Here is a 15886-nt window from a genome sequence, read left to right on the forward strand (position 1 = left end):
TCCAAGGAGGATCCCGAAAATACCCCGAAATTAGTAAACGCAATAACACCTAATATAACGGGTTATAATGCCTTACCATAACTGATTATTTTAATGTTAACCATTTTGGAGGACCACGGAAATAGTCATGTTGTACTGAAATAGGCCTATGCACTCGTTCCGTATTGAAATAGGCCTATTGGTCCGATGAGATGCACCTGGTAGTCACACTGTTAGGCCTAATGCTTTCAGTTGCACACACTGCTACCCATAGATGTCTGGGCTGCTACCCGTTGCTACTCAGCGAAAGCGATCCGCGTGCACGCGATAGCGCGCGGACTCAGCGCAAGCGCTCCGCTCGACGCAATAGCGCGCGGACTCAGCGAAAGCGCTATGCGCGACGCGATAGCGCGCGGACGGACGGACGGACGGACGGACACTCTGTAAATAGTATTATAGATTTGAGCACAAACACCGCTAGCTCAGACACCGTTCCGACCCAACTTAAATAGATAATTTAATATGCATTTTGAATTTTGGTGGGTAGCCTATCACATTGTGATATTTATATATATATGTGACGTGTCATGTCAAAAGGAGACACTTTTGGGCAGGATTGTAAATGGATAAATAGCCAAAAATCTGCCCGGGGGTTATTTTTTTTACAATTTGGGTATGTTGCGAATTTGTGATGTTATTAATGTTAAAAATATTGTCTGATAGTTTCAGACCGGAATATAACTGGCATCTTGTATTTTTTGAGACATTTTTCAAGGTAATTCCTACTCACAACATTGTCAACAATATTTTTAAAGGCCGATAATTATCTCAAATTCCAATTTTGTAATACCATAACTTACGAACTCGATTTAAAACAAACTCATATTGACCATAAAAATGATAAAACAGCCGGCACTCAACACGCGATATTCAAAATTCCCGGCACCGAAATTGTCTGTGGCAATTTATTTATTTATTTATTTATTTATTTATTTATTTATTTATTTATTTATTTATTTATTTATTTATTTATTTTTTTTTATTTATTTATTTATTTATTTATTTATTTATTTATTTATTTATTTATTTATTTATTTATTTATTTATTTATTTATTTATTTATTTATTTATTTATTTATTTATTTATTTAGTCCGATTTCATTGGGGAAAACGGCGTTGTGGTGCAAAATATCTCTTAATTTAAGATATGTTAAAATCTGAAAATTGATAACCTGCCCGAAAGTGTCTCCTTTTGACATGACACGTCACATATTTTCAATACTCTTTTCAGATCAACTTGACATCTGCTAGCTTCATAATGGGGCTTTTACAGATCTTAGCAATCGTTGGTCTGGCATGTTTGGGTAGCGGATATGCACAAGATGGTGAGTACTATGTATTATACCTGTGTAAAGGTGTATATACACCAGGCACAAAAAGAAACTCGTCAGTTATAGTCATCCTTGATGTTCAACAACCAAGATATGCGCCTCCAAACTCTTAAACCCCAAAATCTAAAGTTGCACTTCAACGACTTTCAATGGGAATGCATCGTTGTATTGCACACAAGCACCACAGGCCAATCAATAAAGCACACAGTGACATCGCCCCAATATCTTCATAGTAGAAATCGCCATGGTAGGTTGAATCCACAGCCACACATGGCTATTTTATTCGGACCTTATGAGATGCATATTATTAGCGAAGTGACCTGACTAAGGCTATATGACAAAAGACGGGGTAATTGATTTCTCGCTGTGTTTGCAAGCTTGTATACGACATTGCGGTCAATGGTTAATATACTGTCTCCACTTGAGTGAGTGCCGCTATAGCCTGCTGCGCGCTGTAGTCCATAGGCCTACAGGACCAACGCAATATAAAATTGAGAGTTTTGGTCAAATTTTGAGTTCAAAGCGCACGGCCAATTTTCAAAGCGCACGCTAACGACTATAACATCTGTTCAACACGTATTTTCAAGTGTATGAGACCACATCTGGTTTCTTGAGAAAAATTCATTTACGGGAGATATTCATCATTTTCTAACCCAGTATCAGAAGATTTTCGTCTGATATCAAAATCGTGCATAGCAATTCACGTGGATCGATCCCGTGTATTCATTTTAATGTCTCTGCTGCACCAAATAATTATTAGCCAGGCGATGTCGGTGTGCGTTGTCTTGCACATAAGCACCACATGCCAATCAATAAATCACATAATGTAACAGGCAAAATAATATTGAATCGTTAAAATTGCAACTTCGCGCGCATTTCAAAACAAAATCAATTCAAAGAACATTTTAAGATCAATATTCAACTTCTAGTAACCAAAATTAATTAGTGGTAGGCCTTATTTGTCCAAAATTTCGCTCGCTCCGCGCGCAATTCATTCAGGTATTAAAAATTCGCGGGGGGGTAGGGGCGCCAATTTTGTTTCTTGCCCCGGGCGCTACCAACCCTAGTTACGCCACTGGGTTTGAGGGTTTGGAGGCGCATATCTTGGTCAATTCTTGCTCGAACAGGCTGTCAAATGAGAAAACAAAGTCCAATTAACAAAATATATATTTCAGAATTATAAAAAAAAAACCAGGACAGCAAGGATGACTGTAACTGACGAGTTTCTTTTTGTGCCTGGTGTATTCATATTTTGTCCGATTTACCCACTTGTATCCCGGGCTTGTATCAAAAAGAGTTGAATTCATTCCAGATACATGGGGCCCTGGGATAGGGCCTTTTCGAGTTGAATTCATTCCAAATACATTGGGCCCTGGGGGTAGGGCCTTTTTCGAGTTGAATTCATTCCAGATACATGGGGCCCTGGGGTAGGGCCTTTTCGAGTTGAATTCATTCCAAATACATGGGATCCTGGGGTAGGGCCTTTTCGAGTTGAATTCATTCCAAATACATGGGGCCCTGGGGTAAAGTCTTTTCGAGTTGAATTCATTCCAAATACATGGGATCCTGGGGTATGGTCTTTTCGAGTTGAATTCATTCCAGATACACGGGGCCCTGGGATAGGGCCTTTTCGAGTTGAATTCATTCCAGACACATGGGATCCTGGGGTAGGGCCTTTTCGAGTTGAATTCATTCCAAATACATGGGGCCCTGTGGTAGGGCCTTTTCGAGTTGAATTCATTCCAAATACATGGGGCCCCGGGTAGGGCCTTTTCGAGTTGAATTCATTCCAAATACATGGGATCCTGGGTTGAATTCATTCCAAATACATGGGGCCCTGGGGTAAAGTCTTTTCGAGTTGAATTCATTCCAAATACATGGGATCCTGGGGTATGGTCTTTTCGAGTTGAATTCATTCCAGATACATGGGGCCCTGGGATAGGGCCTTTTCGAGTTGAATTCATTCCAGACACATGGGATCCTGGGGTAGGGCCTTTTCGAGTTGAATTCATTCCAAATACATGGGGCCCTGTGGTAGGGCCTTTTCGAGTTGAATTCATTCCAAATACATGGGGCCCCGGGTAGGGCCTTTTCGAGTTGAATTCATTCCAAATACATGGGGCCCTGGGGTAGAGTCTTTTCGAGTTGAATTCATTCCAGATACATGGGATCCTGGGGTAGGGTCTTTTCGAGTTGAATTCATTCCAGATACATGGGACCCTGGGGTAGGGCCTTTTCGAGTTGAATTCATTCCAGATACAAGGGGCCCCGGGGTAGGGCCTTTTCAGATCTCGTTTTGATTCATGATAGGGCTTTTACAGATCTTAGCAATCGTTGGTCTGGCATGTTTGGGTAGCGGATATGCACAAGATGGTGAGTACTATGTATTATACCTGTGTAAAGGTGTATATACACCAGGCACAAAAAACAAACAAAAAAACTCGTCAGTTATAGTCATTCTTGATGTTCAACAACCAAGATATGCGCCTCCAAACCCTTAAACCCCAAAATCTAAAGTTGCACTTCAACGACTTTCAATGGGAATGCATCGTTGTATTGCACACAAGCACCACAGGCCAATCAATAAAGCACACAGTGTAACAGGCACAAGTGAATCGTTAAAATTGCAACTTTTGATTTTGGGGTTTGAGGGTTTGGAGGCGCATATCTTGGTCAATTCTTGCTCGAACAGGCTGTCAAATGAGAAAGCAAAGTCCAATTAACAAAATATATATTTCAGAATTAAAAAAAAAAAAAAAACCAGGACAGCAAGGATGACTGTAACTGACGAGTTTCTTTTTGTACCTGGTGTATTCATATTTTGCTCGATTTACCCACTTGCATCCGGGCTTGTATCACAAAGAGTTGAATTCATTCCAGATACATGGGGCCCTGGGATAGGGCCTTTTCGAGTTGAATTCATTCCAAATACATTGGGCCCTGGGGGTAGGGCCTTTTCGAGTTGAATTCATTCCAGATACATGGGCCCTGGGGTAGGGCCGTTTCGAGTTGAATTCATCCCAAATGTGACACGATCTGGTCCATGGGGGCCAAAGGCGGCAAATTTGAAACTGAGATAAAGGTCAAAATATGGAGCAAAAAACAATAAAATACATAAGAAAATAGACATCAAAAACTTCATAACTTTAGAACCAAGTAAGCTAGAACTTTGGTGTTTTCAGTAAATGATAGGCTATTGTATGTATAATGTAATAATTACAGAAACTCAATTTTTAAATATGCCTCCTTTGGCCCCCATGGATCAGATCATGTCTCAAATATATGTGGCCCTGGGGTAGGGCCTTTTCGAGTTGAATTCATTCCAAATACATGGGGCCCTGGGGTAGGGTATTTTCGAGTTGAATTCATTCCAAATACATGGGGCCCTGGGGTAGGGCCTTTCGAGTTGAATTCATTCCAAATACATAGGATCCTGGGGTAGGGTCTTTTCGAGTTGAATTCATTCCAAATTTAGCATTCAATCAACGGTTTAGGACAGATGATGATTTAAGGAAGCCCCATCATGCACTGTAAAAGTGTTATCACGCGAGTTTCAATTGAATACATGAATACAAAAGCCACCTAAGTCCATGCGAAGTTATTTTGAGAGAAAAAACCCGTGTATCATTTTAATTCCTTCAGTTAGATTTACCTGGTCAATATGGTAAGTTTTACGTGCAAATGAGTAAAATCCTTGTCATTGTTTTCAAGTGCCTAAATGGCTTTGCTCCATCATACCTTGCCTGCAACTTGTCTCTGTACTCACCTACACGAACTGGCTTACGATCTTCAACTGACACTACCAGACTCACTGAACAAACTTACACACCTCGCACTCTTCAATCTGCTGCCGACAGATCATTCGCATATGTTGCTCCACGGTTGTGGAACACTTTACCACCTGCTCTGCGTTCTGTGCCATCACTTCAAATGTTTAAGAAAGGACTTAAAACACACCTTTTCACACAATGATTTTCTCTTGTTCCATATTATTTGCTTGCTTTTATTTTTGTTTGTTATTTATTATATAGTGTATCATCACACACGCTGTGATATCTATGAAACAGCGTGTCATAAATAATTTGTATGTATGTATGTATGTATGTATGAGTGGATTAACCTGTATTAGGTATGACGATTAGCATTTCAGGGACTTCGTGGGGTTCATTTTAAATTTTGGATTATATACAAAGACAACAATGTTAGAATGAGATTACCACTAGTAAGATAATACAAAATAAAGCACACAGGTATGTATAATGTTGATAAGCATTCTGCCATGTAATACAAACCACACACTTTCCTTTATTAAACCCATTTTTTGTTCAAAAGTCATTCTCTAGCAATGAATGTGTTACAAGTGGACTTTTATACATACTGGATTTCAATCAATGTGTTACAAGACTCAAATCATGGAATTGGGTGAGTCTTTCATACATGCTATTTTTCACATGCTCAATACACACAGAGAATGAATTTGAGTTGTTCTTTCATGCATATGACAGGCCTATGTACAGCAACAACTTCCCATGCTTAACTCAATTTGGCCAAAGTATGGACTTAGGTGGCTTTTGTATTCATATATTCAATTGCCACTTAACTTCTTCCCATTGAAGTCTGTGCAAAAGATGTTGTTTTAGAATTGCCCGTGTGTCATTATTACTTGGTCGACTTCAGATCTAAAGTGATGCATGCATGAAGGATAATTCACATCTTCTGTAGATAACATAAAATGTACGGTTGTGAAATCGTGTGACATTTTGAATATGTTTTTATTGTAAATTTATCAGTCCAAATTCAAATTTAACCATACACGTTTATGCAGTGGTCCCGGGCAGTGGTGTCATGTTCACTCACACAGCTGCTAACCGCAAGTTGACCCCAGTGGAGTGCTGGGAAGTGCTTAAATCATCCTCTGGGTTTAGGAATATTGGCCATTATTTTTAATGTGGGTAATTATTGGTAGATGTTTATAATTCAACCATTGAATTATAAACAACCACTGTGTATCAATGTGAAGGCAAATCAAAGGTTATATTCAGGTTGTTCACCTTCTTCAGTGAAGGCATATTAAAATAAGATAATACCGTCAAATTGTAAAATAAATACGAGGACTAAATCTAATGAAATACACAAACTTTAGGAATTAAGGGGTGAGCTCATGTTGATCAAACTTGGAATGAATTGCATTGCTGTGTTCATCATGTAATCGCTCGTTTCTGTGCAACCGGTCTACCGAATCAAATCAAATTATTATGCAAAATAAAAGGAACTATTTCTCGATGTCAAAATTCATTCATCAGGTATTTTTTTTCTGGGACACCCTGTACTTTCTCAATTTGTTTCTTTGTCTAATTTTCTATCTGTTTTCAAATCTGTTTTATTTTATTTTTTTCGAGATGAATTCATTCCAAATACATGGGGCCCTGGGGTAGGGCCTTTTCGAGTTGAATTCATTCCAGATACATGGGGCCCTGGGGTAGGGCCTTTTCGAGTTGGATTCATTCCAAATACATGGGGCCCTGGGGTAGGGCCTTTTCGAGTTGAATTCATTCCAGATACATGGGATCCTGGGGTAGGGCCTTTTGAGTTGAATTCATTCCAAATACATGGGATCCTGGGGTAGGGCCTTTTCGAGTTGAATTCATTCCAGATACATGGGACCCTGGGGTAGGGCCTTTTTGAGTTGAATTCATTCCAGATACATGGGGCCCTGGGGTAGGGCCTTTTCAAGTTGAATTCATTCCAGATACAAGGGGCCCCGGGGTAGGGCCTTTTCTCGTTTTGATTCCGTGGTTGTGTGGTGAATATGCACAAGATATGTAAAGCACAGCAGCGTATGGATAATAAAAAAAACTACCAGAGCGTGCGCTGCTATATTTAAAGAGGATGGTCTAAACTCCCAATCGTGCCTTATAGAGTGGAAATCAATCAAAGGGCGAGCTTTCATGATCATGTTAATATTCATAAGTATTTCAAACATTTCCCCCCTCCAAATGCATGAAACAAAAAAAATAATCAAATGAGAGCTGATAAGATTTCCTTCAATGGGACTTTGCCGCAATTTTCAAGTCTTGGGTTACTTTCATTAAAATGTATACGCTGCGACATCAATATTGGGACCATTGGAACAAATGAGGTGTCATAATGCGCAGAAATATATTCTGCCTTGACTGCATATTCCCAATTTAGCATTCAATCTGGGTTTAGGAATATTGGCCATTATTTAAAGGTGGGTAATTATTGGTAGATGTTTATAATTCAACCATTGAATTATAAACCCGAGGGGTCACTCCCATTGTGGCCTGTACACCATCCGCGATAATCAACTTTTGAAAAGCACCATAAACAAGGATTTAACCCTTGGCTAAAACGACACCCTAAACAGGGATTTCATTCCTTACATCAAATTTCATACCCTAAATTTTATTCCGCGTATTTAAAAATTGCAATTTTGCTACCCTGTTTTCCAATTTTTCACGCGTTTTCATTATCGCAGATGGTGTACAGGCCACAATGGGAGTGACCCCTCCCCCCGGGATTATAAACAACCACTGTGTATCAATGTGAAGGCAAATCAAAGGTTATATTCAGGTTGTTTACCTTCTTCAGTGAAGGCATATTAAAATAACATAATACCGTCAAATTGTAAAATGAATATGAGGACTAAATTTAATGAAATACACAAACTTTAAGAATTAAGGGGTGAGCTCATGTTGATCAAACTTGGAATGAATTGCATTGCTGTGTTCATCATGTAATCGCTCGTTTCTGCGCAACCAGTCTACCGAATCAAATCAAATTATTATGCAAAATAAAAGGAACTATTTCCCGATGTCCAAATTCATTCATCAGGTAATTTTTTCTGGGACACCCTGTACTTTCCCAATTTGTTTCTTTGTCAAATTTTCTTTCCATTATATTTTCAAATCTGTTTTATTATTTTTTTTTTTCATCTCTTTTTTTATTCTGTTTAATGGTCAATCTTTAATAATGTATTTAATCTTTTTTATCTTTTATACAACGACGGCCGTAACAGTGTATGTGGTTTGTAACCTGAAATTTAAAACATTAACTGAGAGAGATAAAGTTTTCACGGCACCTGCCAATACTCTTGCGTTCACCGAAGTATTTTCATATCATAAGACGGTTCCAATTCAATCAATTTCCGTCGATGACGCACGGAACTGTATTTACTTTAACGATTTTTGGGAAAGTGTGTAATAAAATACGACGCACAAGGAAACAAAGTACAAGTCACTCCTACTGCAACAGGTAAGACGAATAATAAAGTTTAACGAATTCCAAATAATTTTGGAAGCTTAGAAAAGTTTGGTAATCGCTCATTTCTAATAGGCGTAACCAGAAAGAGGTTTGACCCTAATCCTAATATAATCTAATCTAACTCTAATATAATCTAATCTAACTCTAACTCTAACTCTAACTCTAACCCTAACCCTAACTCTAACTCTAACTCTAACTCTAACTCTAACTCTAACTCTAACTCTAACTCTAACTCTAACTCTAACTCTAAAACTCTAACTCTAACTCTAACCCTAACCCTAACTCTATAACCCTAAACGGAACAGAAGAAATATTGCTCGACGTAGACTTTGAAGCCAAAGAGCCCATCATGGACTGTATAATGAAAGACAGAGATAAAAAGACTAGTTCACGTCTGAAATTCTGACAACTAGGCAGAAAATGCCGTACCGCGCAGGTCGGAAACCAATCACATCGCGCTTTTGCCCAGACGTCAGACGAGAACTAGTCTTTTTTTTTTTATCTCTGTCTTTCATTATAAAAACATGTGATGTCATGGATGTCGTCACGTCAATGCGCACATTGTTACTGCGCACTTCCCGGCTTTGAAATGCGCAGTAACGATGTTCGCTAAATGATGTGCACATTTGGCGTGACGTCAACTGAAGACATCTTAGGTCTACCCACAAAGGCTTACGGCATTTAGATAAAAGTTAAATATTAATAAAAGCAGGTCTTATATCAGTTTGGGAAGGTTTCGATCAAAAACACTTTTTTATTATTAAACATGCTAGACAGTTTATAATGACATGGGCACTTGGGTTGAATAAAAGAAGAAAATACCAAATTTGCATATCTAATTGGCGGTCATCTTGGATTTTTAGGTGTCGGATATCAAAAGAATCCAGGTACCCAACGAAACCTTTTTTAAATGAAAGATAATAAGCAAACTTAAAACATGTTTGAGTTAGATTTTTGATAAAACATTCCATTTTGTTTGTAAAAGGTAAAATCAAGAGGGTGCTATTGAATGTAAAAAATACATATTTTTCTCTATTTTAGATTTGTTTTTATTATAAATCTAACTCCAACATTTTTAAGTTTGTTTCTTATCTTTCATTTTTTTAAATGGGTTTCTAGCATGTTTTGTTGTGTACCTGGCCCGACTTTTTTAAAATCCGACACCCAAAAATCCAAGATGGCCGCCAATAATGTATGCAAATTAGGTAATTAATCCTGTTACATCACTTCTTCTACTACGGCGTGTACGTGGTAATGGCGGTATGATATCCTGATCAATATTCTACGCCTACTTTTGTCTGATCAAGCTGAGAAGATCGTGCCTTTAGCAGCCCTTTAGTTGGGTGGTAATTTGATGAGGGTGGAGTGTTTCAAGAACCCCATTTGTTAGACATTTTGTTTGTTTGGTTGTTTGTTTAAACGGTTGCTCCGTGCTGAGTCACGCTTGGCTCCTGATGGGACCAAGCTCATATTATAATCAAGATAGGGAAAAATGCTATTAAAGCATGCTAGTCTATATATGTGGAGAAGAAAGATAAATCTCAGCTGCCACTATCATCATTAACTTTTTTCTATTTTTTTGCATTATTTTGATAAACAGAATATATAGACTACGCTATAATAGATGAAACGGGCACTACAGTTTACTACTTTGATTATGATGGTGTTGCCTATAGCGTAGACCTGACCGCAGCGGATCCATCTACTACTACTGCACAAGAAATAGCCACAACAGGCCGTGTAATGAGCGCAGCCATAAATGGACGGTGAGAAATAAAAATCAATTTTAAAAGGGATGTACCGGCATTTCCCTGTCATCATGATTTATTTATTAGCCTTGTTGAAGTATAGGAGCGAGTGGGCACAGTCTGTTGAATTTTACCCAAATGAGATACGGCCTATTGTGTCTGCCATTTGTCAAAAAGGCTAAGTATCACATGCTTGGTAACTCGATTGCAGGACTTGATGGTGTTGTCGTAACTCACCATTGGGACTTCATGGTTTTGGCGTAACTCGCCGGTGTGACCGGACGGTGTTGCCGTAATTCGCTCGCGGGACTTAATGGTTGTGCCGCCCGTAACTAGCTGGAGGGACTTGCTGCCTTTGTCGTAACTCACCGGTGGTACTTAATGCCTTGTCGTATTCCGCCTTTAGCGTACTTCGTGGGGGTAATTAAAAAAACCCTAATCTCCGTGGGGGAGGGAGTAACTCGCCTTTTCAACTCATCTTTTCTTTAACTCGCCTTTTTAAAACTCGCCTAGTTACTACTCCACAGCTTTTGGCACTTAATTGTGATTTTGTATATTATTTCCACATTTAGAGACATATATATGACAATATTTCATCAGACTGGTACGAGTAAGGGGACGCGTGATATCCGTAAACTTAATCTGGATACAAAGCAAGTGACTACAGTAACATCTGCGAGAAACACGGACGGATTGCTCTATGACGCCACAGGTAATTTACAAGTATATATGTATATTCTTTCACATTCCTAAGAGATGGTAGTCCACCCAAAGCATTTCATCGTGTCGTCTGACGATTGCCTTTTAGGCATGAAACTCAGAGTAACGACTACCTATTCTGGAAGGTCTGTTCTTTGAATTTTTGAATTTTTATCTATAATCTATCTATAGATGAATCCAATTTCACACATTCCTACCGTGACCTCAATAACAGCCATAGCTGTGTCCCCGTCGGCCTTGCCGGTAATTTTAAACTGCTTTCCATCACCCGTGTTACACGTAGACAAGAATGATGAAATTTTACAACACAATACAATATAACATCGATTTTTAAGCGGCTTTAATCCACCCAATTGGGTATTCACAACAGTTTGGTGCAGGGACCCAGTAATGGCCGAATGAATTCTGACCATCAATTGGCTCATTGGATTCGCCTATACCGTGCTTTACATTAGAACATTTAATTTTGACATATCTGTCTTTGTTTAGGATAATAATTATATCCACATCTATATCGTAATGTATATGCAAATTGGGAGGTAGCTTATCAAAACATCTGCGTGCTAGCCATGCGCTTCAACGGAAAAAGTTGAAATTTTGAAATATTTTCTCAAAATATCAAGAGCTATCTTAAGAACTACTGAACCAATACTAGGCTTGTTTGTACTCCTTTTAATGCATTTTTCATGCTTATTCCAAATATGGTAATGAAAATTTAAATGTTTTGAAACTTGTCGTCTGCCGACACTCGCGTGAAGAGAGTTAACCAAAACCCTTAACATTTATCTATACCTAACAGTCCACGTAATTATGTTTTTTTTACTTTCACACAGAAAATGCTCTATATTTCGGTTCCAGCCCAGACGACAATACTCAAGTGATAACCCGACACGATCTCGAATCTGGTGCAGAAACGGAGGTGTACCGATGGGATGCGCTATATGGTTTTGCAGTGTCCGACATAGATCTTTTTGACGGAGGCCTACTATTTTCTGACATACATGATGGTTTATTTACATTACCCAAAACTGGCAATGAGGAACCCACTGCTGTAGGAACAGGACTTGATGAGTGCGATACTATTCTAGAAATTCAGGTGGTTAATGGTATGTATATTATAGATGAGTTGACTTCTGACGTCATTGTCTGGCAGTATGCGCACGCATCATTGCAATTTCCATTGTGTTTTGCCTGGCAGTATGCGCTCGCATCATATTTTGTTCAGTTTTTGCTCGTGTTTTTAAAACTCCCGCCACTTCACAATAAGGCAATTGAACAGTGTAGTGGTTACATGGGGTTCACTCAAGCATATCGATATACCAGTCCCTTGCCTTTGTTGATAAACATTGAGGTCAACTCATCTATACGTAAATCAAATTAAAAGACGAGGCATGGACCAGCCTCTCCATGGCGCAAATAGCGTGATCTTGGAGGTACACGATGGTTAAACGGCATGCGCATGCGCTGTATCGTCTTGCTATACTCCCCAGCAATAATCGATACGGAATAAATCGACAGTTTTGTGCAACTAAACGGCTCGTATTAAGGTTAACAACTATTCTAACTGTTGCGATTTGGTAGTTCACAGCATCTTGCGAATGGTAGTGAGCTTTGGCAAAAATTACATAGATCATTTCATAGCGAGTGTGTAGAAGAATTCAAATATCACAGATATACTCTTGTAGGTTATGTGGTGCTTTAGTTATGTTGTAAAGAGGGCTGAAACAACAACACTTTTGTAGAACGTACATATCTTATTCACAACAATAAATCAAGCAAGTTTTCAAAGTATTATGATTTGTAGCATTAACTTCAGCAAAACTTCAAAGTGTTTTTGTTTTTTGGGCTTTTTTTTTTGCTGCTTCGACCAACAATAGATTGTGTAGCCTTAACACCCAAATGACTTGGGCTCATAGTAGTGTCAGCCTTGTGCTTAAAATTTAACCCGGGAATTAGGCCAACCCAATCAATCACGAAGGGGTTGGGCTTGATGTGGCCTACCTAGATTTCTATCATCCATAATTTTTACATTTTTCTATGGTGAAATTATAATAATATAAAAAAATTATACCTCAATAATGTTAAAACAAACATAAAACGTCACATAACTGCCGTGCGCGACTGTATCATACACTCTAAATTTTACAACGGTTAATGTGGCTGTGAACAAATAGTTGAACCGTTTGTTGCACTCTCTTGATGCTGCGTACTTTGAATAAACATGTGTACATGCAGTGCTTATATGATATATTTACCATTAAATGGCCACATTAGTCTTTTGGTAAAGGGCTCGTGATTGTTAGAAGACAATTTATACAAATTTCACCATGTATTTTCGGGACAAAGTTCACTAACACATAGTTGTCCCGAAAGTATGCGTTTGTATTTTCGGGACAATTATGTGCTAGTGAAGTATAAATAGCCCAACTACTTTTACCAATTACAAGTCTTTTCCCAAAAGACAATTGACACCTATGGCTGCTTTATTGGATTTATATTGTCATATAGGCACTATATGTACATCGGTTTATTCAAAGAACGTAGCATCAAGACAGTGCAACAATCGGTTCAACCATTTGTCACAACTACATTATCCGTTGCAAAATTTAGAGTGTAGCTGTCGTGCATGTATGTCTCATAGCTGCCGTGCGCGAACGTTTTGGTCCATTTAAAGGGGCATTGTGAGATTTGTCAAGATTTGCACCCTCAACTTTGTGGTCAAAGTCAAGTTTTTAACATGTACCAAATGTTTATACTAATAAGCCTTTGAAATAAGTTGAATTTATCGTCTTTCGTGTGAAAAAATCATGATATGTAATTAAGTTCCGAATTTTTAACGCGGTGCTAACAATATGTCTCTTATTTTCAAGTGTTGTCTCTAAATTGCTGTTTGATAGACTAATTGAATATTCAATGTATCGAAAATAAGGCAATATTTTCTTATTTGATTTAGGCCTATTTGCGAAATGTCTCTGACCACTTTAATTTGTTTCCCGCATTGGATTCCAAAATCGTCCAGGATCTGAAACATATACTCTATTTGTAATTTGCCTAATAACAAGCCTAGTATTGGTTCAGTGGTTTTTGAAAAAGCTCTTGATATTTTGAGAAAATATCTCGCACGCCGAGCACTAATGCTACTTTCTCATGTGTTATTCTTTTAGATGTGTGCAAGATGCACCACACCCATAGTTACACCCACAATGGCCGTGTAAGGAATACCGATTTCGCATTTGAGTTTAATGAAGTCTCCGCTGGAGCCAGTAGTTACACCATTTCCATCAAAGGAACAGGTTTTGCATACCTTATTCTGTCACCAACAAAGGCACCTGCAGACGATGTAGCTGGAGATGTCGGGATAGCAAAGATAGGTACAGTGGAATAGTTTTCAAGTAGTAATTCGTGTACATGTATTAATTACTATACGATTTAATCTCAGAATGTTACAAACGTTATCGACCAAAATGTCACAAACGTTACCAGGGTATAAACAATACAAAGATTTCAGAGAGGTATGGTAAAACCACGTCGTTTCTATCAGGTATGAAAAACTCGTCAATGCTAAACATCGACCGGTCTTCAGACTAGAGTCACAGGGGATAATGGCATGGTTTAATTCGTCTCAGTTTCGCTTTTTCTTTTTTTTCTTTTTATCGGATGGATAGTATCGGCTTTGGAGCAAAGCTAGGCACAGAGCAGAATCTTGGACATCTATCTATGACTGAAGCCGATAGATTCGGCTTATTTCGTGTGGTAACTAGAGCTGGATAGTTTTCCGAGATTATGCTTACTGCCAAAGCTATGCTAAACACTGCTAAAAGTAAAATGACTATTCCCTTCTTATTGCCTCGTCTACTTTGTAACAATTTTATTTCAGAAATTGGTAGGAAGGATAATACAAGGTCTGCAGGCCTCTGTAATTCCATTGACAAGGCTCTCTTCACATCTGCTTCGCCGAGCGTTCTGAGCTCAACCGACTACCGTGAATACACCGTGACCTTCGCTAATGGGCATGTAGAGGTTAGTGTTGATGGCCAGGCATTCATCAGTGAAGATATGGCATGTCTTGGAGATGTCAGATATATTGGTGTTGCGTCAGGATCTGGCAACGAAGCTGACTGGAAAGTCTGTGGCTAAACCCAGTTATTTATGGTTAAACCCACTTATTTATGGCTAAACCCAGTTATTTATCCTACTGATCTGGGTTACCAAGAATAGGTTGAGGTTATAAAGAATGAAGTTATCTCTATTTCATTAAATGTTAAATAATCTTTACTTTAAAATAAATGTTAGAATCGCACTTTACCCGAATTTATTGTTTAATGATCCGATGATATTCAGACAACATTGTCATGGCGCTATTTTCTATCGATTTATCAATTATTTAAATATATCGCTCCGCGGTCTTTCTCTCATCAAATCACGCTTGCCTACGATTCTCTGTAGTCTGCAGCCAGCTATCGAAGGAGAAACATCGTAAGCGTACGAGAAATCACAATTTATGTTGTGAGACCTTGTTGATATTTGATATTCGGAATTAAAGATTATAGTGAAGTAATATCTTGTTATCTGTCTATTTCTCTTCTTGTATTCAGCGAGTCATTCCCCGTAAAACTTTGAGATCCGTCGGCCGGCTATTCTATTATGGTATTATTTCTTTCACCAATAACTAGTTGACGGAACTCGATTCAATTCACAACAATGCACTAGGACCTTAAACATCTTCATCTATCAGGACCCAGTTCCTTAACCCCAATGTGTTTG

The 15886-nt window shown here is 38.5% G+C and overlaps 1 protein-coding gene across 1 annotated transcript; it reads left to right on the forward strand.

The window, feature by feature from the left end:
• The first annotated feature begins 1297 nt into the window (after positions 1 to 1297).
• Positions 1298 to 15671, forward strand: LOC140140608 (uncharacterized). The gene is made up of 6 exons (XM_072162366.1): positions 1298 to 1364; positions 10255 to 10420; positions 10975 to 11114; positions 11956 to 12228; positions 14287 to 14493; positions 15000 to 15671. Exons 1-6 carry the CDS (start codon positions 1298 to 1300, stop codon positions 15257 to 15259), a joined length of 1113 nt encoding a protein of 370 aa, XP_072018467.1. The 3' UTR covers positions 15260 to 15671.
• The last annotated feature ends 215 nt before the right edge of the window (positions 15672 to 15886 follow it).

Source organism: Amphiura filiformis, chromosome 19, assembly GCF_039555335.1.
Source record: "Amphiura filiformis chromosome 19, Afil_fr2py, whole genome shotgun sequence".
NCBI lineage: Eukaryota > Metazoa > Echinodermata > Ophiuroidea > Amphilepidida > Amphiuridae > Amphiura > Amphiura filiformis.

Coding starts and splice junctions, on each gene's coding strand:
- LOC140140608 (XM_072162366.1), top strand. CDS start 1,298: ATGGGGCTTTTACAGATCTTAGCAATCGTTGGTCTGGCATGTTTGGGT. Junction 1,365..10,254: donor TAGCGGATATGCACAAGATG/GTGAGTACTATG, acceptor TTTGATAAACAG/AATATATAGACTACGCTATA. Junction 10,421..10,974: donor AGCGCAGCCATAAATGGACG/GTGAGAAATAAA, acceptor TTCCACATTTAG/AGACATATATATGACAATAT.